This window comes from Centroberyx affinis, unplaced genomic scaffold (genome assembly GCF_046629955.1).
Source record: "Centroberyx affinis isolate AG114_WGS23_722 - 3 ecotype Tasmania unplaced genomic scaffold, CSIRO-AGI_Caff_v1 ptg000684l_1, whole genome shotgun sequence".
In the NCBI taxonomy this organism is placed as follows: Eukaryota; Metazoa; Chordata; class Actinopteri; order Beryciformes; family Berycidae; genus Centroberyx; species Centroberyx affinis.
Genome location: NW_027279305.1, coordinates 432,939 through 449,942, shown reverse-complemented (window position 1 = coordinate 449,942; position 17,004 = coordinate 432,939). Strand labels below are relative to the sequence as shown.

The 17,004-nt window shown below is 39.7% G+C and overlaps 1 protein-coding gene across 1 annotated transcript in view; it reads right to left on the bottom strand.

Annotated features, from left to right (window-relative positions):
- Positions 1–3,781: 3,781 nt before the first annotated feature.
- LOC139643973 (guanine nucleotide exchange factor VAV2-like) overlaps positions 3,782–17,004 on the bottom strand; it is a gene marked incomplete at its 3' end in the record, with an annotated part of 169,420 nt that continues 156,197 nt past the window's right edge. Inside the window, exons 9-10 of the mRNA XM_071519303.1 lie at positions 5,524–5,623; positions 3,782–3,877 (exon numbers count right to left, since the gene is read on the bottom strand). Of these exons, the coding sequence (XP_071375404.1) occupies positions 3,782–3,877; positions 5,524–5,623 (196 nt within the window). The remainder of the gene's footprint in view (positions 3,878–5,523; positions 5,624–17,004) is intronic.

Here is a 17,004-nt window from a genome sequence, read left to right as displayed (position 1 = left end):
CACACTACTGATGTCTCTATCCCATGTAACTCTATCAGTGTGGCAGCAGAAGGTAAAGTCAATGAGAGTTACCGTCTTGTTCCTGGCCCCTTCTCTTCTACTTAAGAAACATAATGTTTGCATAAACACATTAAATACTTCATGGAAATGCATGGCGCAAACAGCTAATCATATTCTAATCAGTAGGGTTTGTTTTGAGGGATGCACAGTTTATAATAAAACAGGAGAGGGTGTTCTGTGATAATGGGTGTGAAACAGATGCGTCTAGTAATGAGGCACAGCTGAAAACAATCCACAGCAGCATACATGAGAATAAAAAACAACAGAAAGCCAGAGAGAATGCTAACTAGCTTCCCTAGTTCGAATAGCATGATTAGCTGTGCTTTATGGTAACAAGGCAACAGTAAATTGTCCCACATAAATGATGCAATCCCCCTCATGGCCAATCAATAATAAATATGTCACTTCCACGTCTCTTGGGCCTATTAGTGTAATTTTGAAAATGGCAGAATGCAGTGCAGCTGCACCGCTCATCCACGTTTTGTCAAAATGTCATCAGCGGTGTCTAAGATATCAAGTGTGACAGATGAACAAACAAATAAATAAACAAAAAAATACAAACAAACAAAAGGAGACCAAATGGTCATGATGAAGTATGCTCAACATTAAAGAATCTCCATTACGGTTGGTACATATTAAGTTCTACTGCACTCTGCTGTGATTCTTCACTCATACCCTCAGCTTGTGTTGGTGGCACAAGAATAGAGCATCTACAGTATTAACTTGACTTAAGTCACATTCAAGTAACTTAACACTAGTGTAAAACACTGGTATAAAAGGAAGAGAGCTTGAAAGGGTGTATTTTAATCACTTTTTGGATTCAAATGTTGGAGATAGCTTTTGCCTTCTGGGTGTGTATTGGAGAGCAGCCCTCCCAGTGAACTGGAGGTACATAAAGCTCTACAGTGAAGTAAGTGACAAAATTTTTAACACAATCGGCATGATGGCAAAACCTAGGAAAATAAGGCCCAGGTTGAAAATAACCAGAATTATCCTTTGTTTTGCTGGAGCACATGAACACTTGGGTTCATAAAATGCTATTAATTCATAAAATATTCAAGCACTGTTTGAGAAGAATTATTTTTGAAATAACTGTGCTGAATTTAGTTTACGGAGATGGGTGCTACAGTACAAAGAGTGTGAAGTGAGTTGAGTTTCCACCCCATGATCAAATATGGAGACACCGCTGTGAAATCTATACAACACCCAGAACATCAAGTAAAGATGTGCCCTTAGGCGTGATTTGACATGCACGCGCGCGCACACACACACACACACACACACACACACACAAACAGGACTTGTCAGCCTAAATGCCCCAAGGCCACAGCATACTAATCCTTTACTGCAAAGCTGTGGGAAGCAGTGAAATGGGGTGCATTTAATCTGATTAGAGCACGGCTGATTTGACCTCAGTGCCTTGCAGAGGATCCTGCTGGGGCTCCATTCAGACTAATAGAGAAGTCACAGACCGCTCTGCGTCAACTCACAATCACCTGGCACAACGCTCACCTCCACCCCAGCCCGCTAAGCACCACATCATAAACTCGTGCTCATTCATAATTGAGATGCTTAGTCAATTAATCATGTGGTGTATTCAGGGGTGGGAAGAGCACTAAAACATCCTACTCAAGTAGAAGTAGTTACCTTGCTGAAATTTTAGTATAAGTAAGTAAAAGCTTCTTTTAATTTGGAAAATTTGAAATTACAAAATAAAGTGCACAAACAAAGTAAAGCTGTGAATGGCTCCGGAATTGGCCAATTTACTTTACTTCTGTCACTGATTGAGAGCCACAGAATTTGTACTCTGTAATGGATGTGATTTAAAATGTGATTTAAAATGTAAGTAAGTACAGTACTTCAGTAAAAACATACTTAATTAAAAGTAAAATTACGGACTTTAAAAAATACCAACAAAAATACAAGTACACAAAACAGCTACTCAATTAATAAGGAGTAAATGTAATTAGCTCCTTCCACCCTTGGGTGTATTACAGTGGCCGGCTTGTTTTATAGCACACTGGAGGGGAGCTCAGGGAAGAAAATGTTGCTTGGTCAGACTTTGTTCTTGTGTACATGTGCACATTTGGAGAAGTGGGGTCAGCTGGCAACTATGGTAGAAGGTCACTTAAGAGCTGAAATGGCAAAGTGGCATGGATAAAATATATGCAGCATAATCTAAGAAGGTGTGAAATTGTGTCCTTGCTTTACATTTGTCTTTTACTTTTTATTTTTGTCTTTTAAACTTTGAATTTGAAGTAATTAAATCACAATTACAAAGGCAGCTACATAGACGAGTCATATTAGATCGAATGCCAAGTAGCAGTATGTGGCAGCTTTAAAAGAGGTCCGACAATCACCGCTTTTATATGTGAATTTTCAAAGCGACATAAGGCAACTAACAGGGTTCCAAAGAGGCCCGAATTGCAGGCGCAGTGGTCACAAAAACTGCGAAATTATTTCATGTTGCGAGGGAAACAGTCTGGAAAAATCACGACAGCATTTGCAAAACACAGACAAACTGCAAAGAGAAACAGTTGTTGCCAGCCTAAGCTCACTGAAAGGGATACACAGACACTTTCACAGGATAGTCGCTAAACACCGGCCTCACAGAAGTGAATCAACACCTCTGTGACTCACTCTCAACAAAAACTGCACATCTTGAGCTTCACAAAGCTGGTATTTATGGAAGAGATGCCACTCAGAAAACACTTGTATCCAAGGCCAGATTAGAAATACACTTAACCTTGTGCAAGGAGTACAAAACCCTGAGTGATGGAACAAGGTAACATGTTCTGATGAGTCGTCTTTCACATTTTTTCCTACATTCGGAGGGGTTCAGAAAGCCAAAGAATGCCTTCAACCCACAATGTCTGTTGCACGCTGTTAAACACGGTGTTGGATCTGTAATGGAACGGGAAGCCATCTCATGCAAGTCAAGGAATATGAGGTCATTTACAGGTCCAGGAGCACCCTGTGGTGCAAACACTGTTCCTCATGATGTTCCCAACATGATAATTCCCCCCATAAACGCTGCTTAACATTCAATAGTGGTTTCATTAACACCAGGATAAAGGTCACACACCCTGCATAGCCTCCCTAATCACCAGATCTTAACGTGATTCAAACTTTATGGGAAGATCTGGAGTGTAATGTGCAAAGTAGATTTCCACCTCCTTCATTCCTCAAAGAACTGGGGGTTTTCCTTCTTCAACAGTGATCCAAAATCCCACTACATACAAGTCTTGATTTGTCTCAGAGTAACTGTTACGTACTTGATATTAATATATTACCAGTCAAAAATTTGGACACACCTGACTGAATGTACTATGTTTTTCATTATCTTAAAGCCATTTTAAATGCTTAAATGCTTGAAATTTGTTTTTTTAGACAAATATAAACAGTGAAGTTGATCCTATGTATGAATTTCTTTCCAAAGCCTTTGCCTTTCCATCAAGGCAAAGGGCGGCTACTTTAAATAATCTAAAATATAAGATAGTTTGGACACTTTTTTGATCACTGCACTGCATCCATTTGTGTTATTTCATAGTTTTGATGTCTTTACTGTTATTCTAAAATGTGGAAAATAGTAAAAAATAAAGAGCGTGTGTCCAAAATGTGGACTGGTAGTGTATTGTTAGGTGTTTATTTTGTCTACCCCCTGCAGGATTAAACTATGTGAAAGTGAATTTAGGTTTTGTAGATCTGTGACTCCACATACCTTCAGTAGTAGGTGGTACTTCAGCACCCTCTGCATGGGAACCACCAGCAGATCCTGCAGCTTGAACTTCCCTTCCTGGACTTTCATAGTGCATTCCTAGGAAACAACGGCAGCAACAGTAGGTCATTAATACATATTGCATAACGCGCTGTAGTACATTCCTACTAACAAACATTCATTCATTGTTTAATTTATTGTGTCTCGTTGCATTCCAGCTACTGCTTCCACAGATTCACGAGGCGTTCCAGCAACAACGAGGCTGGTTTGTTCTTCCAAGGCACAAAGCCCCTAGTCTTGCCAGACATTTGCCACACAACAATTATTATTTATGCTGACTGAGAAATTCCTCTAACTAATGGATGAATTTCTCAAAATCTGTGACTGACTATAAGAGGATCCACCACTAGTAAGGGCACAGAACACGCTGTATTTGTGCATTGGCTCCATAAGAAACCATTCTCTTTGTCAGTATCATCCTATAAGGCTTTCCCACAATGCTCTAGACTGTATAGGACTTGCATTGTTCGTTCCTGGTGTTTCTGTGTCTGTGCAGTAATGGGGGACAGCTCTAATCCTTTTTAAAAGCAAGGTTTTTGTGTAAATAGACAGTGAGAAGCCATTTTACCCTGTTACAAAGCTCTTCTATTTTGAGAGAGAGTGTCTCTGTGTCAGCTACCCGGGCAGTAATCACCTCCATTTTGTCAACAGCTCTCAGACCCATTTCCAGCTATTCTCTCGCCATGCTACATGCTGATCTGCCTTAATCCCACTATTACAGAAGGGTGTTAGCCTTCTCCTATCATCAGCCCAGATTCTTCCAAAGCATTCTTGAGCTGGGAATTGGGAGAACAAGATTTGAGAATTATAGTAGTGCACAGGCTGGGAGGTCTTGCAGGGCCAATAGCCATTGCACACAATATCATCCAGATTCAATTCAGAAACTTTCTACACCTGTCTCTATATGAAAACCTGAGTAGATTTTAGAAGACTAGGTAAAGATAAACAAGCTCTTAAAGGCAATTGCTGCAGGTTCACAGTCCTCTGAGTCTCTACTGGTGACAAAACGTGTAGCGAAACTCCAGTTACATCTATAGAGTACATTATTCAGCATCTACATATGAGAATGTGCACGGCTAATGAAAAAACATAGATTGTTTCTGCACTGGTGTCACTTTCTCTAATGAATGGAAGATAAATCAGTGGAGAAAGTGTGCTTCTTCCTTTTTCAAATAGTTTATCCTTCACCTGCAGCTCCTTTTTTCAAAAGTGTGTGATAGTTCCACTTATCTATAATACAATCACTGGTAAAAGCACCTTGTATATTACTCAGTAGTTACCAGTCATTCTAATGCTAGTTATTACATCTATTTCACTTGGACATTATTTTGTTATTTCCAGTCATTACTGAGTAATTCATTCTAATGAATTAATTCTTAATTCCTATTCTCTTATACAACTTATAAGATAAGATGAGATAAGTGAAGATAAGATGAGATAAGATAAGATGCCACAGCAGCAATTGGTGGAACAATACCAAGGAAGTCAAGTATGTGTCAAGTATAGGAAGGTAATAAAAGAAAATAGGTACTAAAATAAAATTAAGGTAATGTACATAATATACAACCATAGACACAGTGCAAATAACAATGTATAACATGTATGTTTTTTGTATTATTGGGTCTTTTTGCAGATGACCAGCAAATTAATGGGTTGTCAGATGTTTGGGGGGTGAGGGACTTTACCTCTACTTTCATCTTGACGTCCTCTCGCGTCGCTATAAGCTCATCCAGTGTCTTCTGGGCGTTCTCCATGTGGCTACAGTACTGGCCATAGATCAACAACCTGCGGAAAGACACGATTCAACTGTTATCCTCAATACGCTATCACAGCCTGTCATCCTTCAGGTTACTTTTGAGAAGAAATGAACCCGATGTTGGCAAAACAAACAATACGGATAATTGTGGGGAAATGTTTGACAGGCTAATTATAACCATTTCTTTTTTGAGTAGTTAATTACACGCTCTACCAAAAGGACCGTTACAGCCAAACGCATCTCACAAATATTAGAGCTCTGAATCGTGACACATAAATATCTGTTAGAGAAATGTACAAATACATTGCTGTCATCACAGGAAACTTTAAATTTTGCTGGATGAGTACATTGTCCTCTGTGTGTCTGTGGGAATATTTTAAGGCACTCGGGCTTATAAAACCCTTTCAAAACCATTGTATAGTTTACAAAAATGACAATCTAAAAAAAATAAGAGGCTATTTCTTCATATTTAAAAAGTTGTAATTTGGAAATATAATGTTGTTACCTAAAAGCAGTGATATATTAATGAAAGGGAAGGGAAATTCTGCTGCTAGAGTCCACAATTGTGAGCCCTTAGGCAATGTAAGGCATAATAATGTTGTTAGATACAACAGAATTAATAACATTATTTTAGAGGTTGGGGTGAGAGCCACTTTGCACTACAGGGGGCAGATTTAAAATGAATATGTGAATACATCTATTCTGATTAGGAATATATATATACCATAAATAAGTAATGAATGAACTCTAATCCCAGGGCAATATTTTGATTTATAGCATTCTCTTGCCAATAAACTGTAATCACAGTGCACTAATGAAAGATAGTGGTTTATATCAATTGCTTTGAAGAGTTCCTCTTATCTCTGTGTGAGGAAAAAAAAAATCTCTTAATTTGGGCCTGCGAGGATATGAAGCCTGTGTTCATTAGACATTACAATGGGACCCTGACACAGATCTATGGGTTCAACTTGGATGTAGTTCAAAGTCATCTAGCCTAGAGGATGCCACCGCACGTGGCACATATTTCTCTTGCTCACTCACTGACTCTAAACTAGGGCACTGGCATGGCCGGTCGTGCCAAAACCCCTCTGGTAGCATTGGCACTCAAGTCTCTTAATCTGAATCTCGAGCAGAGCAAGGCGGTGCAGAGCGCTGGCACCCTGAAGTCTAATCACGCCTCTGACAGATCTTTGATGGAGACAAGAGCAGCATTGAAAAGAGAGAGAGAGGATATTTCATATGACATCAAAAGAGCAGCGGCACAGCTACAGGAAAAAAAGAAAAAGGTAAAAAGGTAGGTTCCTGCTCATACTTGCTTCCACTTACAGTATATATAACTGGAAGGAAGTCTAATATGTGTGTGTGTGTGTGTGTGTGTGTGTGTGTGTGTGTGTGTGTGTGTGTGCGTGCGTGTGTGTGTGTTTATGTGATGTGCCAGGCCATCATCATTGTAAATAAGAAGTTGTTCTAAACTGACTCGCCTGGTTAAATAAATTTGAAAACACACTGACAAAAAAGTATCTCATTATTATGAGTCACTAAGTCATAATATTAGAAAAAAAAACCTCACTTGATGATGAAAAAATAAGTTATGTGCCAGATATTTTTGAACAGGTGGAAATGTTAATACTGTGAATAGATTTTAAATTGACTCCACAGCTTGACTATGCTGCTCCCTAAACTCTTATATAAATAATCAATAAAACAAATATGAATCTTCCTCACCAGCAAGCATGCTTCTCTGTACATGAAGATTTCTATTCTAGAACTAATGATAACCTTCGGTTCACCACGCAATATCTCTAAAATGATGAGTCTGTAAATGTGTGATCATCTTGTCAACGAAGGACATGGAAGGGAGTCAAATCTTTCAAATGGTGGAACTCACTCTGGAACCGGATTCTTCTCCTAACCTCCCTAACTGCAGCATTTCAGTCAGATCCATCAGAGTCAGTCCCGCAGTGATCCACCAGTGATGATCACTGCTTTGCCGGAGCCCATGCAGAGTCCCGTCTAAGCCCCCCCCCCCCCGCTGTAGTGAGGCTGCCTCCTCTGGCTAAACCGGCCTAGGGCTAACAAGGCCCTGATTAAGACCTGATCCACACTCGGGGAGACAGCTCCCCTCAGCTCTCCTTGGCTCCTACTCCTCAAGGAGGACAAAGTGATTGAGATTAATGGGGGCCTTGATCAATTATCAGACAGCAGGAAGATTGTGCAGCATAGTGAGGATCCAGGGGCCCGTGCCAGAGACGCCCCGTCATAATGTATGTCACCAGAACATAATTGGACATGAAGGTCTTCTTTTATGAGGCTATTCCATGACAGGGATGCAGTGGGCCGGAGCCACTGGTGGGGGAATGTGGGAATCATTATTGCACAAGGAGTTGAAGTGATGCAGGTCATTACTAGTGGTCTCGAGCAGATAGGCTTACAGGAATGTTTAAAACGAGATGACACGTGGAAATAGATGGTGAGCTGAAACACCAAAGGTAGTTGGGTATGGATGAAAAAAGATGAAGGTGAAACTAGCTGGTCTAAAGGATAGGCAGACAGAAAATGCATTAAAGAGATGACATTTTTCTTACGGGGCGCTTTGTATAATACGCAAATTCTAGATCTTATGGATTATGTTTGCACGCTCATTTATATTCATTTATGCCTGGCCCCATAAACAAAAATTCCTCAAGGGGACCATTAAATGATGTATCTCTCACAGCAATTGCAAGAACTAAGAGAATGAGAATGAGAAAAAGAGCGATTGCTTTGCTCAGCTGGTCAGGGTTAGAAAGAGGCCATCCGCTAGTCTGCGTGCATGTGTGTATGTCTGTGTTTGTGTGTATCTATGTGTGTGTGTGTGTGTGTTTCTGTGAATATGTGCATGTGTGTTTTCATGTGTATGTGTACCAGTGTTTGCCTGTAGCAAGCAGCCAGATCTCCAATGCCTGAGGGCTCACTTTCTTCAGTTTCCACTAGCAGCAAACAAACCCATGTCCAGCTGGACAGCAGCACCATGATGCTGGCAGACAAGGGCGAGGAGGCGTGTGTATATAAGGTGACACACAAACAGGGACATGGCTCCTCTGCTTGACACAAGCCCTGCGTGAGGAGGAGACCCTGTGTCCATGCTAATATACTCAGTATCCACTTGGTGCACCTAACTGCTTCAGGGTAGGACTCTCTCTTGCCTCCAGAACAGCATGATTTCTTTTAGGCAAGGATTCAACAAGGTGCTAGAAACGTTCCACATGGATCTTGATCCAGGAGCTGTCAACTCTGTCAATTTTCCGTTATTCTTATTACTACTCTTTCTCACTGTGTGGAGAAGAGGTCAGTGGGATGGGGATTATTTGGTGGGTTTAAAGGTGCGCTGGGTTGAGGGAACGTGGGTTTGGGTTATTGTTTTCTGCAAAACCTTAAAAAATACCTTATTCTTCTGTCTACCTGTATTGTTACATTTCTCTTTTCAATAAAATATTGTAAAAAAAAAAAAAAGGATCTTGATCCATGCTGACTTGATAGCGTCATGCAGCAGTTCCAGCAGATTTTTCAGCAGCACATTCATGCGTCTTAAACTTGAAAATTGAAAATACTGTTTCATTACACTTCAGATACCAGGGTGTTGCCATATACAGTACCTGTAGCTTGCTTGGCGAAGCTAACAAGCAAAGCAACTTTATTGGCTAGCCAAGCAAATAGCTTCACATTCCACTAAAGCAACAACTAATTACCTGGAGAAAGCCTGGGAGATGAGAAAAAAAGTTCTTTATCAAGATAAACTGTAAGTTTGTAGCAGTTCTTTTCAGTGTATTGTTCATTTGAAACCTATCATTTCAAATATGTTATTTTAAAGAATATAGTAGTACTTATTAATTTATTTTATTTATTTATTTTTTTTGCTCTTATATGTATCACCGGAAGATGTATGTTTTGTAAAATGGTGGTGTCCTCTAATCCCATGTGGGATGGGCCAGATGTTTGGCATGACACAGAAATAAAAATAAACTAACTAACTAACTATTAACTGATTTCAAGTAAATTGAAAAAAAAATGTTGAGAAAACAAATTTCTAATAAATAAATTCACTTAAAAACTCAGGTACAAATGACAGAAATTCAAAATTAGAATCAGAACTTCAAAAATCAGTGCACATAATTCAAATTCAAAAATCAGTGCACATAATTCAAATTCAGTTTTCTAGTGGCACAAGTTTCAGCATTTTCAGCACTATATCAGTGCGTGAAAATCCCAGTAGGGCATCCAATTCTGAGATGCAGGAACTGGCGTTTGTGGCACCGATGATAAAACCACATTCAAAGTCACTTAGACCACACATCTTGTCCATTCTAATATTTGGCTGAACAGTAAACTGAGTCTCTCAACCCTGTGTAGTGAGAAAGTGTGGAAATGCACCGAGTGTATTTGCATGCACCTTTAATAACAGCCTTTCCTCTGTGGCTTGAGAGGAGAGTTTCAGAAGCCTTTGTTCTCTACACTGAGACAGGCAGTGGAACAAAAGGGCTAATGACACACATACACACTGGAGCATGCATACACTCTTGGCCCAGTCACCCATAATTAGTCCCTGACACACTGACAAGCCACCCTTTCCTTGACATCCAAGTCTGGACACATCACAGTGGGAGGTGAAGGACGTTCCACCCACCATGCATCATGTCCTGTTTTCCTTTGTGTCTCTTCTCAAACATTTATAATCTAAAATGCTATATATGTACTACAAAACCATTTTTTGCAATTCAGCATTCAGTATCTCTATAACATAAAACATCCAGTATTGTTTTATAAGTTGTTGTTTTTTTTTCATGCAAGCTTAAAGGATAATACCAGTGTTTCTTTAAAGGAATAGTTCACCCAAAAATGAAAATGCTACTCATCATCTACTCCCCCTCATACCAGTTGAAACACAGGTGAAGTTTGTCCATATAACACACAGGGAGCTTGCCAGCACAACTCCATAGCAGCCTTCTCCAAAACAACTGAAGTCAGTGGGGACCAGTTCTTCAGGCTGCTACGAAGTTGTGCTGGCAACCTCCCTGTGTGTTATATGGACTAACAAATTTCACCTGTGTTTCATTTGGCATGAGGGTGAGTAGATGATGACAGAATTTTCATTTTTGGGTGAACTATTCCTTTAAGATTGTGCCAATAGTCTTGCTTTTCTCCTCTACATTATTCCTGCTGGTGTCACAGTCAACACACAAAGTGAGCATAGTTGGAGAGATCAGGCTTTGTTTTCCTCCCTTCAGAAGAAGCCATTTGCTGCCATTCACATTTTTGTACAGTATGAGAAACAACTTCCACAGACTTAAAAATTGCCCGAGCCAGATAATCCATCACAGTAAATGTGAAGCCTTAAATTGGTTTTGTCAGAGTTTCTGCTTTATTGTTATTTCATTGTGTCCGAGTTGAGTGTTTTCATATTAGGGCTGCATTATGTTCCGCTCCGCTCCCTGCCAGTCATCTGACACCCACAGGAAGAAATGTAAGTCTCCGCCAGGAAATAATCCCTCAAAAACATGTTGCCTTACTTTTCTGTCATATCCATGTCTTTTTATTTAGGGTGTCTTTGTTAGCCAGGACAGCAGTTCATTTCAAGGCAGGTTTGACACCATAAAGTTTGTATTCTAAAATTGAAGAACAAGTAAATGTTAAAAAAATCAAATTTCATACGGCAGGCATTGCAAAATGATTAGTGGAAATGTCAACTAGATGTAGACAGTAGAAAATGGGCTATAACTCTAAATGACAGTTGTGTACAGTACAATAACCTGTTTTGATTTTGTGCTAAAAAAAATTCTGAATAAGATGATGTCACTGTTTTATTTTTTTCAAAAGAATCACCATTTCATTTTGGAATGAAATGTTGTAGCATCTCAAAAGAACCGTATAGTAAGTCAGTCTCTGTTGTACTAGTTCTCTAAAGATTAAGTGAAAGTGTTTTTACAATTTAAGTAGGCTAAGTCAAGAAAATTCAATGCAAGCCAATTGGGAATGACTTGTGGATACATTGTGGATGATATGGGTAAAAATGACCCATAACTTTTCACTGAATTGTTATGAATTAGTGAGTGTTTTGCACCATGGTGTGGCTTAATTATGAAAACGCCCCCGACAGTAAATGCCACCAAACAAGTTCAAAACAACTTATGCTGAATTCAACTGATATTCTCCTTTTGGCCACCAGAAAGGCCGGTGAAATGTCGAAACCCCTCGTCAAACTGCCATCTGGTGGTAAAATGTTGGCTGCAGTGTTGATGTGCCATATTACAGCGCACATTGGAAAACAGATTCTGCAATTCTCCATGCAAATTAGGTGGTTTTATGTTAGTACATTACAACTGGTGCAATTTTATGATTATCTGCTTGTATCAAATTGTTGTCCACAACAGTCTGCAGCTAACAATTGTTCTCACTTTCATTTGGAACCAGAGATGACTTGTTTTTGTAGATTTTTGTAGATCAGTTTTAAAGTTCGTCCTGAAAGAAGGAGATCTAGTGGAATGCATACTTGCTGTAATCTCGAGCTGAAGGGACTTTTCTCTTTTACTAAGATAATGTATTACATCTCTCATTGAATAGTGTGGATGTTTTGCATTATTATGTAATGCAAAGTACAGTAATTATACATGTTCATTTTGCAAAAAATCCTTTCATTCTATCATTATAAAATCTTATATGCTGAATATGGACACAATGACACTTTCATTTTGTTAACATATTCAAATAAGCTAATATTCAATTCATTTAAAGTGCATCAATTTGCATATCAGAACACTTTTTCTCTAAATAGCTAAATAGCTGGTAATAAGTAGAGGGATTTGTAATTTTGTAATGGATTATTTACAAGATATTACGATATTGGAAAACTGAGGGAGGGAGAGAGATGTCCAGGTGGAAATCAGCCACCTTGATAAAGGCCTTTTATTGGTATTTATTGGTCAGTAAATAAGAGAAACTGATGATACAGCAGCCTGATCATTGCATGTGCACCTGATACTACATCAACAGACCTCAGAGCCTTGGTCTTTGGGTGAGCACTGCTACTTAAAAACATACAAGATATATTTTTATTTTTGTTTGCTGCATTGTCTTCTCTCACACTGGATTATCCATAATCAAACCTGTTGATTTCTCCTAGCATGTAATGGTATATCCACCTGTCAGACTTCTGACTGGTAAATGATGAACATTTGCTAATGGTTTGTAAACCTCTACAAAACTTACCAAAAGATGAACAGTTTCAACTTTCAAGAATGGGTGCTGCAAAAAGGTCTATAAATGATCTAGAAATGTATCATGATATTAACTAGTGACTTATGAACTTCAACAAACCTAAACAAAGGCACAAACTCTAGATTAGGTAGGCTACTGAAAAAAAGATCTACAAGTGATGAATAAATGTTTAATAAACATGAACAAAAATACTCATATTTCATGCAAAATACATGTATGTATTCAGCTACAAACACAGAAAAAGCTATCACATAAAACATTTACAAATCTTTAGCGACTATTTAATAGCGACTTTATAAAACATGAAATACTCATCTGCCATGATATGTCACCTAATTAATAAACAAGTCTTGCATTGTCTTGCACATAATCTAACAATGATTCCCTTGAGACCAATAAAGGATCTGCTAACATCTGCTAATTTTATACAACACATTATTAATTGATAAAGCAAAACATTGACAGGCTACTGGAGATCACTCTGCCTATAATTTATAAGTGTGAATAAAGATATGACATACATTTGTAAGTTATGAAACAAATATGAACCAAAGATTTGTTTCACAGCTAAGGATTTGTTAATGACTTATTCATGAAAGTTGTTATAAAGTGTTGCCCTTGTAAGTATTAAATAAAGCCCAAATGTTTATTGCATAACATCTAGTAAACATCACTTTTTGCTTCTCTGATACACAGCTTGCACAACAAGCTATAAATATGCATCTAATGAGAGTTCTGCTGAATAAAAAATGCTCCAATGTCCAGCGGCGATGCTGGGAGATAACTCATCAGCTCCATATATCAGAATCTGATGCAGCCAGTGGCAAATCCACCACCCAGAGGAATGAGCTTGTAACCCTTTAGCTCTCTCTCTCTCTCTCTCTGTCTCTCTCTCTGTCTCTCTCTCTCTCTCCCTCAGTTCCCATCCTGCCTGAAGTTGGTTGACATGTCACAGAAAAAGTGCTGGAGTGGAAAGTAAATGCCCCTCAGTATATGACACAAATTCTGCCTGCACACACAGAAAAATAAAGGTGCCGAAAAAATTCTTCAGAGTAATGCCATGGAAGAACCATTTCTGGTTCCACAAAGAACCATTCAGACCAAGGAAGAACCATTTCTGCTCTCCTTTGCTTAGACACCTGCATTGTGTTTTTGTTTATCTACCTTTGTATCGCCTCATTTGCAATTGCACAATATATACTATGGAGGGGTTTGGTGATTTTCCACATTTATGCCATCACCCACCATCCAATAACTAAGAATTACGAACCTTTTTATCTCCCACTATACGTTCTTTGGGAGATTAAAAGGTTCTTGACAGGTTCTTTGTGGAACCAGAAATGATTCTTCTATGTCATCACTATGAAGAACCATTTTCGGTTTCCAGTTCCCACCTTTGTTTTTCTGTGTGTGGTTCGCTCAAGGTAGCGTGCCCATCAAGATGCATTGTGCTGCTTTGTGACAAGTGTTGGAGCTGTACACTCAAAAGGGGCATTCAGAGATAATCAATACACGCTTTTGATATTGTTACAGTTCAGCATAGTGTCGGAAGAATTAGGATCAAAAGACAGAAGCTGAGGAGGGAGAATTATGTGTGTCATGGCAAAAAACCATAGACCGCCATATCAGACAACAACAGTTGTCCCAGGCCCTGAACCAGTGGGAGGGGGCCCAAAGAGAGCCATACTGATTGGTAAATAAAAGAGCAGTCGTTATTTTTCAAAGTGATGAATGGGGGCCAAATGTCATGTTTTCACTTTGCCCAGAAGAATACTTACAGCAGGGTGTAAAAAAGGCATATTAAAGGGGAAAAAAGGGAAAGAAAACACAACAACAACCTCTAAGTAGCAGAGCCGCTTAAAAGTGAGCTTTCCCTCGGGTTGAATAGTTTGTTGTTGCAGTTTAAACTTGCTGTTTATATTCCTTTCAATGTCGGTCCTACCACCCCTGCCGCGCTGGCTTCTTTCATTATGGGGACGCTGTCATGCATGTTATTTCACAGAAAATACAATTTCAAGTAACTGCTCCCCGGGCCTCTATCCCCACCCTCATGGCGCCCTAGGAGCCAAGTCAGGCTAGTGAGGAAATCTCCCAGCAAAGCAGAAGTGACAGGCTGTGGAGCCAGCTAATATTCTCTGACACATGGCATTGGGACCCCCTCACCTCCACTCAACATATCCAGCACACAGCAAATGGAGGAGAACGTAGAGCACAGACCTCCAATAAAGCACCTCGCGCTCCGGCCATGAGTAGGCATCGCAAGGTTATCAGGGAGCGAGATTACTCCGGAAATGAGTTGGGGAATGTCGTGAACGGTCTGATGTATACATATATATATGTAGAGGATATCAACAAGAGGGCACTTAAATGCCTATTTAGTTTACAAAGCTGCCTCTGAGTGCACTTTGCTATTCAGCCGGGTTTTAGAATTGAGTAGTAGAGATAAGCCAGTGACATTTTCAGCGTGGCATTCAGTTCGATGACAAATGAGAAAAAAAAGGCTTTTCATCTTTTTCACTGAAGTGAGAAAAAAAGAAACAAGCACATTGTTGCAAAGGTCACCGGGACTTACAAGCGTAGATAACCAAATTAATTACACCTAGCCAGGTCCTCAGGAACATCGGCAAGGTGCCTCGTGAGAGCGGTTCTGCGTGGGTCTAAATCCCCCGGTCACTGCTCTGCGCCGCTACAGACAGACAAGAGGCTGCGGGGCCCCATAATGAGGCAGGTGCACATGCCAATCACACAGAATACCAAAAGCCTGTGACGCACGGAATCTGCAAATCAAATGAATCGTTTTCTCAAAATATCCCTGCGTCGCATTCTCGAGAATGTCACTAAAGGTAAATATTAACATCGTATGTCATCTCTCAGTTTATAAATAGAAGATAAATATTTATTTATATGCCAGGACATCGGTGTTAAAAAGCTGGCTGGATGTTGGATATTTGTCAGGGATAAAAAGTTAAAATCCATACTCTCAAACTATCTGATTAAATGTGGGTGCAGCTAATTTAGTAGTGATGCTGCCTGTCTTTTTATCTGTAGCTTGACCAAGGTATTTATTCTAACCCAGACAGTATTACATCATTTGATGGCAGAGACAGTCAAATGAGAAAAGTCAACACAGCTAAAACTACAATAATGAAACAAAAAACGCAAAATAGATTAGATTTGGTTCACCAACAATGTAAAAAAACCTTCATTTAAATGGGACTGTAGGATCTGCAGTAGCAGGATACAAACTCACTGATACTTAGGTCCTATAATCCCATTAAAATTTTCCAGTTTCTGCCTTTCCATGTGTGTCTATTGCTGTTGTGTGACAGTGGCATGTTTCCAGGCCTTTGAAGGAACCACTTGGCTAGCTGGACCTTATCTGGAATAGCGTGCAAGTAAATATTCCCAACCACTGCTCAATCAGATCAGAGAGTTAGATGAACTAAACAAGGAAGGAGAGGAAAGAGAGTGCATGTGAGAGAGAAAGAGACTGAGAGAAAGAGAGCTAAAGAGACACAGAGAGAGAGAGTCTGTGCCTGCCTCTGTCCACGAGGCGGAGGAGAGTCTCTCATGTCACGCTAACTTTGTGTTATGTGGCCCTCTAGGCTCACGGAAGAGGCCTGCGATGAGCCTATTAGCTATGCAAACTGACGTCCCCCAAAGAAATACAGGACTGTAACTGTCTGTTTCGAGTTGGAAGGATAGAGAGAAGATAAAAAAAAATAATAACAGAAAAAAACAGAGATGCGGGGTGCCAGCATCACTGTGCACAGAAATTTGAGCCACACACACACACACACACACACACACACACACACGGACAAACACGCATGCACACACGCACGAAAGTGTATGACTCACTCCTGCTGATCTAAATAATGGCTGTATCATTCCAGGAGAGCGGCATATCCATGACTGTGTATAGAATCATGACTGGGGCCAAAACCTATCATCACCATCAGTACCATTACCTATGAAGCCGCGGCACTCAGCGCAGCAGGGAAGCAAATCACTGCTCCCCCTTAGGCATGCAAATTATCCACACATTGCTCAGCAGCTGGAGAAGATACTCTTGCATTTCCATCATAGAGAAAAAAAGCCTGTTTACTAATAAAACTTCAGCTTCTTTCCCCACTCATGGCATTTCCTAATCCCCAGC